We start from the raw sequence: 10426 nt of genomic DNA, 5'->3' as shown, positions 1-10426 counted from the left end.
TAAAACCTGCAGTTCAGGATACTTTGTGGTCACCGATTGCCTGTGAAGTGCTGAGCTGCAGCAGCCCATCTCCTGTCCAAAGAGACAGTCACAGTGTTCCACATCTTCTGTTGCTTTACAGTCAATCCAGTCATCTCTTTAGAGTTGGCTTCATTCAGCTTTGTCTATCAGGGCTGGTGGTTGCACTCTTCTGCAGCGTGTCCTTGCTGCTGTTTGGTCTCAGCTGGGGATCATAGTTTGCTCCAGTAGCTTAACATTTTACAGTTCATCCGTCCTTTTCCTGCAAAGTGAATCTGAAAATACATGAACAAAAGACATGAGTGAATCTCACATGTGATTGACATGTAGTGTCTTCGTAAGTGGTAGTAATAGACAATGTGCTAATTAGGCTCTATTCTAAAGATAAAAGCAGGCATTGCCCACAATGACGGCATTCATCCGTTAATATGTCAATTGCATTAAACTAGTAAAATCCTATTTTTGTTAATTGGTTTTGTATAACTGAAAACGAGGTCATTATGAACCTCGTTATATATCTTTGGCTTGGTGTACAACCCTGTGAGATGTGATCCTATAGACAAATGAGCTTTTTCAGTGTATTACTGTATGACTTGTTGGCCTTTGCTACTCACACCCTGTACGGCATTTCAGTTTTGATCAGATAAGAAAGCTCCAAGACAACAACAACAACGGTTTGTTGTCTTACAGGTTGTTTCGTATTTATTTATTATATTTCTTGATAATTACAAAAAGTGATTGCAAGGTTTCCCAATTGCTTTCAATACTTTGTTTAACCCCAACAAAAAAAAAGGAATTCTGATGCTATCACCTCGCTGTACATGTCTCCACAGGAAGACATAAACTACCTAGAACTAAGCTTCAGAAATATGAATGCATACAGGGAAAAATATGCACATTAACGTGGCTTCATGGCAGAAATCCCATAGTTTTATGGACTCTAGCCCTTTTTACAGTAGAATCACTGGGATGCTTGGTCTATTTCATGTGGCAGCCTCTGGTATCTGTGAAATTAAGCCAACACTGAAGTGCAAAAAAATGGCAGTTCATCTAGTGACCATGTGAGGCTGACCCCAAAAACAGAGCAAATCCCTGTAGAGACCCATTCAAAAAAAGGGTAACTTTACAGCAGAAATAAACGTGTTTACACATAGCCGTGGGAAGTGGGGGTTCTGGGGGTGCTGCCGCAAGCAAAGCATGTGTAGTATTTATGTGTAATACCACTAACAATCAAAAAAAGCTCTCCGTCCCCCTGTCTATTATGCACTAATATAATGTTACATTAAACCTGGGAGATCTAAACAAAAAACAATTATAAAATAAATCTGAGTGAGATATCCTATGCTTATGGTACGACAAATACATCCTATTAAGTAGCCGAATGTTACGGTGAGTTACGCTGGGTACGTCAGAAAAGAATTCCTGATTTTTTCAATCAATCTTCCAAAAGTACTGAACAAAACCCAACACCGATTACCACACTTCCGCTGTCTGCTTCAATATTCAATATGAATTTGATATTGAGAAAGCTCCATCCACAAACGAGAGCTCGCTTTAGCGAGGTAGATGAACTTATGAATTTGTTTCTTTGCGTACCCGTTTCAGTGGGCTCCTCATAGCGATCTTCCTCAAATCTGAGAAGATTAAAAAGCATGTCAAGCAGTTTATGGTGTATTCATTAAAGACCAAATTGTCGTCTCATGGTAAGGGATGGATTTATCATCAGCTGCTGCCGAGCAGTGTATGCCTAATGATGATGCCTGAGTAGTTTAATCATTTCTCTTGTCCGGTCTTTTAATGGAGTAGTTTCATTATAAGTTAATGCCGATGGTTTATGTGCTCTGTTTTGTTTTTTGAAAATGTATGGCTACACTGTGCGTTTATTATGTTTTATAGCATTTGTTGAACATACAGTATGTGATATGTGGATCAGTTTAATGTAGCCTATGAATTTTGCGTTGTTTAGGCCTATGATGTTTTGAGTCGATGTGTTATCTAAAACTGCTGGACATTATGGACAATGCCAGACAATGCCAGCCACCCCCTGCACACTGTCATCAGCAACCAGAGGAGCCTGTTCAGTGGAAGGCTGCTCCTGCCCAAGTGTAGGACCAACAGGCTAAAGTACTCCTTTGTCCCTCAGGCCATCATCCTCTACAACTCCTCACTCAGGGTGAGGAGGAAATAAAGAGGACAGAAGTGAAGGAGTGTAAGTCGTTCACTGTGCAATTTTACACTTAAGTGGTGGATAAAGTTAAAAAAAGAAGATAAGTGTCCAGGTATGTAAGAGTAGATTAATAATCTACTCTTACATACCTTATCTTCTTTTTTTGTGCAATAACTTTATCCACCACTTAAGTGCAAACTGCAGCACAAGGGTGGGACTTCAGGTCCCGCACTGCCTGGACTGAGGTTAGATCCAGAGCTGCTGCCGGCCTTCACCCTGCTGTGGCTCCCAGTAATGCAGTTTTTTCCACCTGAACTCGAGTTGATGCAGCCACTAAGTAAGTCCTGACGCCTTGCGGCTCTTCTCCCTTCCCAGCAAAGAAGCCTAGCTAGCTTCTTAGCTTAGCTTATTAGCCTTCACTAGCTCGGAGCTTGGCCTCAACCAGCACACCTCGACTCCAATGCGCCTGTTTGCTCATTTCTGGATTAGCAAGCGGAGTAATGGCACTGCCAAGATGGTCTGTTTGGTCTATTTCAGTGATTTTAAATTGATGCATTTGGATTATTTGATGGAAAATCTCCAGGAATACTATTATGTACTCTTCTGTTGAATCTCACAGTCACGCATGAGCTGTTGAATCATTTTAATCACAAACCACAGATGAAACTTAAACATACTTCGTAGTCTTCATTTAAGATTAAAAAAAAAAATGCTAAACTCATTAAAGTTAAGAAAAATCCATCCATCATCTGCGACATGTGTATTTTCTGTCTTTAAATGTGTCTATCAAAGGGGGATGCAATTAGAAATAATTTAGTTGACATACTTTTTGAAATTTGAGTAAACATGACTGGTCCAGGGTCATGACCGAAAGAACAAGGTCGCGGGTACGAGCGGCTGAAATGGGTTTTCTCAGGAGGGTGGCTGGAGTCTCCCTTAGAGATAGGGTGAGAAGTTCAGCCATCCGTGAGGAACTCGAATTAGAGCCGCTGCTCCTTTGCGTTGAAAGGAGCCAGTTGAGGTGGTTCAGGCATCTAGTAAGGATGCCCCCTGGGCGCCTCCCTAAGGAGGTGTTCCAGGCACGTTCAGCTGGGAGGAGGCCTCGGGGAAGACCCAGGACCAGGGGGAGAGATTATATCTCCACACTGGCCTGGGAACGCCTCGGGATCCCCCAGTTTTGAGCTGGTTAATGTGGCAAGGGAAAAGGAAGTTTGGGGTCCCCTGCTAGAGCTGCTGCCCCCGCGACCCGACCCCGGATAAGCGGTTGAAGATGAGATGAGATGAGATGAGATGACTGGTCCAACTATCTGGTGTGGAGTTCCAGTTATTTAACCCCTAGAGGTATTTGACCTCTAGAGTTTAAATACCTCTAGGGGTTAAATACCTGCAGGTTAAATACCTAGAGGTTAAATACCTGGATCTCCAAACCAAATAGTTGGACCAGTCCCAGCCTGGTCAGATGCATATATGAACTGATGAAGCCTCTTGGATGAGAGGTGAAACGTCTTCCTAGACAAATAACCATGTCCTGTTGCTTTTGACTTAAATTTCTTCGAGGATAACAATGACCTGGACAAAATGAGAATATTCACAGGCTTATTGTTTTAGCTAGATGTACCAAACTAATTGGCAACTGAGTGTCACACAAACACTCGATAAAATATAGACATAGTCTGTGACATTAGATGTCCATTAATGGGTAAATATCTGTAGCATTAGTGTACTGATATCTTGAATGCTGCATCTCTTATTGTAATTCACAGTCTTGATACAGTATTGATTTTAGCTGCTGCTGTAGGGATAAAGCAAAAACAAAATCCATTTACAGTTTATTGCTTTTTTATCTCTCCAAACCATAACAGTTTAGAGTTATATCATTCTCAAGTGTTTGCTCAACTCCCGGATGCCTCCATTTAAAGACAGCGATGCAGTGTGATTGTTTCTGATATCAGCCAAGCTTAAAAGGGAGTGTTAGAGGTTTCCCGCAGGTCACCACCACCATGTTTTGCTTCTTCCTGCAACTTGTTTCATGCTCTCTTAGGTCTAATCGCACTCTAAGCTAACTAAATGCACATTATTGAAGTTAGTGTGGGAGGTTGGATAAGAGGCACCGTTAGCGTACTGCAGAGAAAAGCTCAGAATTACAGGGTTCGCAGCACAGGAAAGAAGCATTAGTGCCCCCCGGCCCCTCCTAAAACACCATCAAAACATCAGGTTTTGATGCCCTAATGTGCGCCCACTGATATGATCACCGCAGTGCCTTAACTTATTATATCAGCATTTGGGCCTCTTTAAAATCACACAAAGCTTTAACCTTCCACACGCAGCAGCTCAGTGTAGTAAAAACCTTGTCTGTCACAAGTCCAAATTCCTGTTAAACACATGACTTACCCTGCACACTACATAATACATTACAAATGACTTTGTATTTTGTCTTCCATGTTTACTGCATGTTATATTTTCACACTCATACCGCAATTATATCTGCATACTTAGCTGCTATAACGAACGTTTGTTCCAGTAACACACGGTCACTTATAAACCTGAGATGCCAGCATTAGGAACAAATTAATTTCTCATTTGGAGTAATGTGCTACTTGTAGTGACTTTAATGAGTCAGTAATTATAATGGAAATTACTTTCTCCACTCCAATCTCTTGTGAAATGTCTGTTATTTAGGCTTTTTTTCTTCTTCTTTAGCCTACCACAGTTGAACATTCACAAGATCAGAATAAGAGCCTAAATACAAACATATAGCTATGCTTTTGTTTTTATGTCGTGAGCAGGTTATTTGTGAGCTTCCATCGACGAAAGAGTCAATAAAATGTATTTGCACTGCTTGTTGTTACTCATCAGACATTGCCTCAGAGCTAAATCTGGATGGATCAGCTCTTGTCCCTGTGCCATCAGTGTCTGCTTCTTGCATGATATCTCCGTTATCGTCCTATACCCTTTAGCTTTTCTAAGATGGAAAGTATTTTAGTGTGCATAAGATGGCCATTTGTGATATCTTCCTTTCCTTTTTTAGAGCTGTTTTTCTCAGCAGCAGCATGTTGACAAGTTGTTCCTTCACGCGTGTCTCTTGATACCACACCAATACAGCTGAAGCGCACAACAATGATAACGATATTGTTCCATGCTCTCACATGCCTGTGTGCCTCCTGCACTGTAACTCTGCATCAATACCTCTATGCTCTAAACCAGTCTATTAGACGTTGTTATTTGTGCTCCACAGTCTATTAGACGTTGTTATTTGTGCTCCACATTCACACTTACATTAAGTCCATAACTAGCTGTCTGCTGCTCTTTGAAATAAAATTTTCCAGTCTTTGTTAGCTTAATTTTAGTGTTCTCAATCATGGATAAACTGCCGACAAACTGCCTCCGCTCATAACACACAGTGTTGTTTTTCAAATACATGAAGACTTTGTCTTAACTCCCAATACACATTAGGACTAATGCAGTCTCACTTTACACAATAGAAAAGGAAGAGATGGCTATATAAATCAATTCTGTGAAAAAGTCATGTGGACTGGACAACTGAGGACATTTGACCATATTTCCACTCTGATGACAAAAAAGATCACGGAAAATGAATTAGACTTGTCATGCAGGGAATCTGTGAAAAATCGCACTGGTCATATCACATGGGTATACGTGACAGAAGCTGAAGGCTGCTATGAATGTTGATAAGGGCAGCCGTGATATGCCTGCATGTATTTCTATAAAAACAAAGTAACTGGTGATTACAGGTCATTCTGTGCAGTGCAGTGCAGCCTTTCTTCCCTAGTAACCATTCTTTTTTTATCAGCCCTGTGATACATCAGCTCCTGTTGCATGTTGTCCCAGGGTTTAAAGGAAATATGCTGCTCTATTGCTCTTTTGTGTTGCTAGTTACATAGATATAAAAGGTGGACAGAGACGACTGAGGCCCAGCAAGGCATTATTGGCACTATAACTAACCACTTCAGCAGTCCGGACTCTACCTGGAACCGTTTGTCATATTCCTTCATTAAACCTGTCTCCGAGCGGCGGCCCCACAACAGTCATTCTGGAGCGGCTGGTCTCACTTACGTTTGTAATCCTGCTCAAAGCGCAGGGTGAGCCCGCTGAGCCTTCCCCTTGGGGTGATTTGCCACATATAACACCAGGCTCCTTTTAAGGAAGACTTTTATATGCTGCTAAATGTCAACTGTTTTAAAGCCTCATTGATTTTGTCTGTAAAATTCCACTGAGAGGATGCCATGTAGAGAGAAGAGAAAATGATTTATAGTGTAGTGAGTAAATATTTAAAATGAAGCATCCCTGTGTTGTGACGCTGGCAAGGCAAAGTCCGCAGAGTTGTTTCACTTGTCAAATGAAATTGAACTATGAGTTCTGAAATTTAATGTTTTTGTTTTTAAACGTAACTACTTATTTCTTAAATTTGTATGTAAATTACTTAAATTCAATCGATGGATTTATACATTTATATATAAATTCATATACCTGTACAAAAGCTACAATTTCAATCTGTAACACTATTTGAAAAACCTTCAGTTGTGTTTGCAATCCTGAGGCAAACATTAGTTGCTACATTTTGATCAATCATACTTATCAAGCAGAGTAAATTATTTGACTTATGTGGCTATTAAAACTGAACCTAAAAATATATGGCTTGTTTTTATTTTAATTGAATTACATTGTTTTATTTTCTTATTTTATTTTAATTTAAGTTAATGAATTTTAAGGTGTGATTTCTTTCTAAATTCAGAATACAAATTCAATTACACAAATTCAATCACAAATGTTCTATATTATATGTAAATGACACAATTCTGACATTATAGATAGCAAGCCTTTACGTTACAGCTAGAAAATTGTAATTATTAGCATGTATCTCCCTGTTTTCTGTGACAAATTGTAGTGATGTATTCCACTAACCCCAATTAACCCATTTTAACAAGGCTGTCTTGTAAACAGCCCCTCCAGTTACGAGGGAAGTCTTGTGCATAAGTGATAAAGAATTATCTGCTGCAGGGGGTGTTGGGCAGGGCACACTGAGGCCCACTGACAGGCAGCAAGCCACACTAATATTTGGACACGTTCTCAGTCTGTCTTGGTTTTAAATATCAGATCAGGAAACTGTCAAAAATACATTTACAGAATGGATGTTTCCATTAAATACAAATTAATTATCGATATGGATACTAAGAACTGTGTTAGAAACAAACTACCCACTCCAAACTCTGTAACAGCCCTATTTTTACTACATTAACATCAGCTGGTTTCAAATATTGATTAAAGTTAACATAGTGCAGTAACTGATATAGCTACAGTCCTCAATTGCTTAATGAATCATGGATGGAAATCCAAATATTAAGCTTTACCTTCTGCTAAATGCACATTGGGCAGTGACACTACAGTTTAGTGTTGTTTTTTAAATCAAACTGAAAATTTCTGTGGATAGTTTTTGATATTTAAAGATGTAGCTAAGTGTCTAGGATGCCTATTTAATGTCTTTTTTACTGGACATACTGTATAAAGGGAAAAGTTATATACAATATGCACAATACCAAGAGGAAATGTAGTAAACCTTTACCAATAAAGGATTAAAATTTGTAAAAGGCAAAATAAATAATGAAAAACATAAATGATAGTATCATGTCATCTTGTCATACAGATAACAATTTATCTTTTTTCAGTTTGATTGTTTTGCGGCAGCTATTATTTGACTAATTTTATGACTTATTTATTTGTTAAACAAAAACACGAGTACACATGTTTTTCATCATCATTGTGCAATGCTTTACTAATCTGCGACAGGATGTCCAGAAGCAGTAAGTAATGGAAATTGTTTGATTCTCCGTGACATTGATTGTACACTGTAAGTCTTCACACCACTGCTTCACAGTGCAAATGATTGGCTCATATGTCACATGAGAGACCGACAATGTAACACTCAGCGCTTTTAATGAGAGAGAAAGGAAATTCAAGTAAGAGTAAGAGAAGATATAGACTGATTCACCTACTGTCCTCTCAGTTTTAGAGAAATTTGATTAAAAGTCTGAGTTACTCTCAAATAAGATGCACTGAGATTTCATAATTAAGTGTTGTGTGTAATATTACAAAATATATTTAATTTAATTATCTTATTCGTTTAAAAAAATTCAATCACAGAGTATGATTTGGCTGTAATGAACGTTAATGTTAATGTTGATGTTGCTATTGTGGTTGTGCAGGATGGCCAGGTGAACATTAACTGTCAAAATGATTCACTTCATTGTCTTTGAAACTAAGGTTGCACTGTTCTTTCTCACTGTACTTAAGGAGGTGGCAGTATTTGTGTCTGTAGAAAGTAAGTACAATAAGACAAGGGAACTTACAATTTGGTTTCTGATAAGTCACTGAACTGTGTGCTGCCGTTGGACTGCGTAGGACCAGGGGAAGCCTCCTCACTTTTGCTGCTTCCATGACTACTGGCCAGACTCTCACTGACCTCAGTCGTACTGGTTGGAGACTTGTGGAACGAGCCGGCTGTGCCCGACTCCGCCTGCCATAGAAAGCAGGAGCAGCGAGTCCGAAGCTCTTTATAGAAAGTATTGAGCCAAAGGGGGGACAGCCATGGGCAGCCCAGCAGGTTCTTGAAGGAAGTACGAAACTCCGGACTCCTGCAGTAGATGATAGGATTGAGGCCGGAGTTGATGTAACCCAACCAGTTTAACAATCGGAAGATCCTCTCTGAGGGAATGTCCCTTTCAAAAGCGTTGATGATGTTGGCGACGAAGAACGGCAGCCAGCACACAGTGAAGGTCCCCATGATGATCCCCAATGTCTTGAGGGCCTTGTGCTCTTTGACGAGCATTAGCCGTGAAGGCCTCCGCTTAGCGCTCTTTCTCCGCGTTGCGCTGCTGCTGCCACTGGAGCCTACACACGCTGTTTGCAGAATATTGTTGATGTGGGGGCCAACTTGCACCTTTGCTGTTGGACACTCGTTCTGGAAACGCATGCGATTCTTATCTATGAGCTGGACCTGCCGAGTGGCTATTAAAAAGACTTTCGCGTACACAAATATCATTATGAGCAGTGGAATGTAAAAAGACACTATAGAGGATACAATAGCAAAAGCCCTGTTGGTCACAAAGTCGCAGCATGTATCATTGTCGTAGCACGTTCTCGCTACTTTATCATCTTCATCACGCCAATACCCTTGCATTATTGGAACAAAGGAAATTAAAGCGGACACAACCCACACTAAACAAACTACTACCCTGGCACGGCACTTATTGAGTAGAACCTTGTATCGGAGCGGCCTCGTAATGGCTATATATCGATCCACTGCTATGACGCAGAGTGTCTCGATGCTCGCTGTCACACACAGGACATCCACAGAAGTCCAGAAATTACAGAATGTGTCACTGAGCTGCCAGTTACCCGTCACCACAATAGTGGCTCCCAGAGGCACCACGAGGACCCCCATGATGAGGTCCGCGCACGCCAGGGACATGATGAAAATGTTCGTCGTGGTCTGTAGCTGTGTGGTACGAGCTACAGCAATGATGACCAGCAAGTTTCCCACGACTATTGTCAGTATGATGATGACCAGTATGATGAGGCTCCAGGGACCCGCCGCAGCATGGTACGGTTCTGTTCCATTGATCCCATAGGATGCTGTAGTGCTCAGGTTGCCATCCATTATAATAAGCTGAAGATGTGTTTTTCACATCAAAGTTACCAAAACCGAAGAAAGTGCACTTTTTACAAGCATCATAAATCTGCTCTAACTAAATAATAGTTATCACTTGCTTTGCAGTTACTGCTCACATTTTACAGCTCGGGAGTCTTGTTTGGCTGTGTTCAAAAGGCAGTAGTGGCTTTCCATGTTTCCCGACGTGATGACCAAGACATCATTGTTAGTGGGAGTTCTTCTGGTGAAGGCAACAACAGCATTTTCTCCAAAAACATGTACTGTCCAAAAAGCTGACACAATATTCGTTCACAGAGTTGCTGCACTTTCATGAATCCAGGAAACATGAATGCAAAGTGAAAAGAAGTTTTTGAGGAGAAAATCCGGCTGTGTCCATTTAAATACGTCCGCTGGGATTAGAGTTTGCAGGGATTTTCGCTGAATCTTGCATGAGCCACAATCCCACAGTTAGACTGTTGGAGATCAAGCAACAGTGTTGAAAGAACCTCCAGAGTGCACCAGAGTGGCTGCCCTCTCTCTCTCTCTCTCTCTCTCTCTCTCTCTCTCTCTCTCTC

General features: G+C 40.7%; 1 protein-coding gene across 1 annotated transcript; it reads right to left on the bottom strand.

Moving 5' to 3' along the window:
• Nucleotides 1-208: 208 nt before the first annotated feature.
• Nucleotides 209-9860, bottom strand: adrb3a (adrenoceptor beta 3a; the record flags this gene model as incomplete). Its single annotated transcript, XM_083912060.1, has 2 exons — nucleotides 209-293; nucleotides 8551-9860. 2 exons carry the CDS (start codon nucleotides 9858-9860, stop codon nucleotides 266-268), a joined length of 1338 nt encoding a protein of 445 aa, XP_083768186.1. The 3' UTR covers nucleotides 209-265.
• Nucleotides 9861-10426: the final 566 nt, after the last annotated feature.

The sequence above is a fragment of the Echiichthys vipera genome, assembly GCF_963691815.1.
Source record: "Echiichthys vipera genome assembly, chromosome: 4".
NCBI lineage: Eukaryota > Metazoa > Chordata > Actinopteri > Perciformes > Trachinidae > Echiichthys > Echiichthys vipera.
The sequence above is the reverse complement of the archived record's forward strand: the minus strand, read 5'-3'. Positions and strand labels throughout refer to the sequence as shown.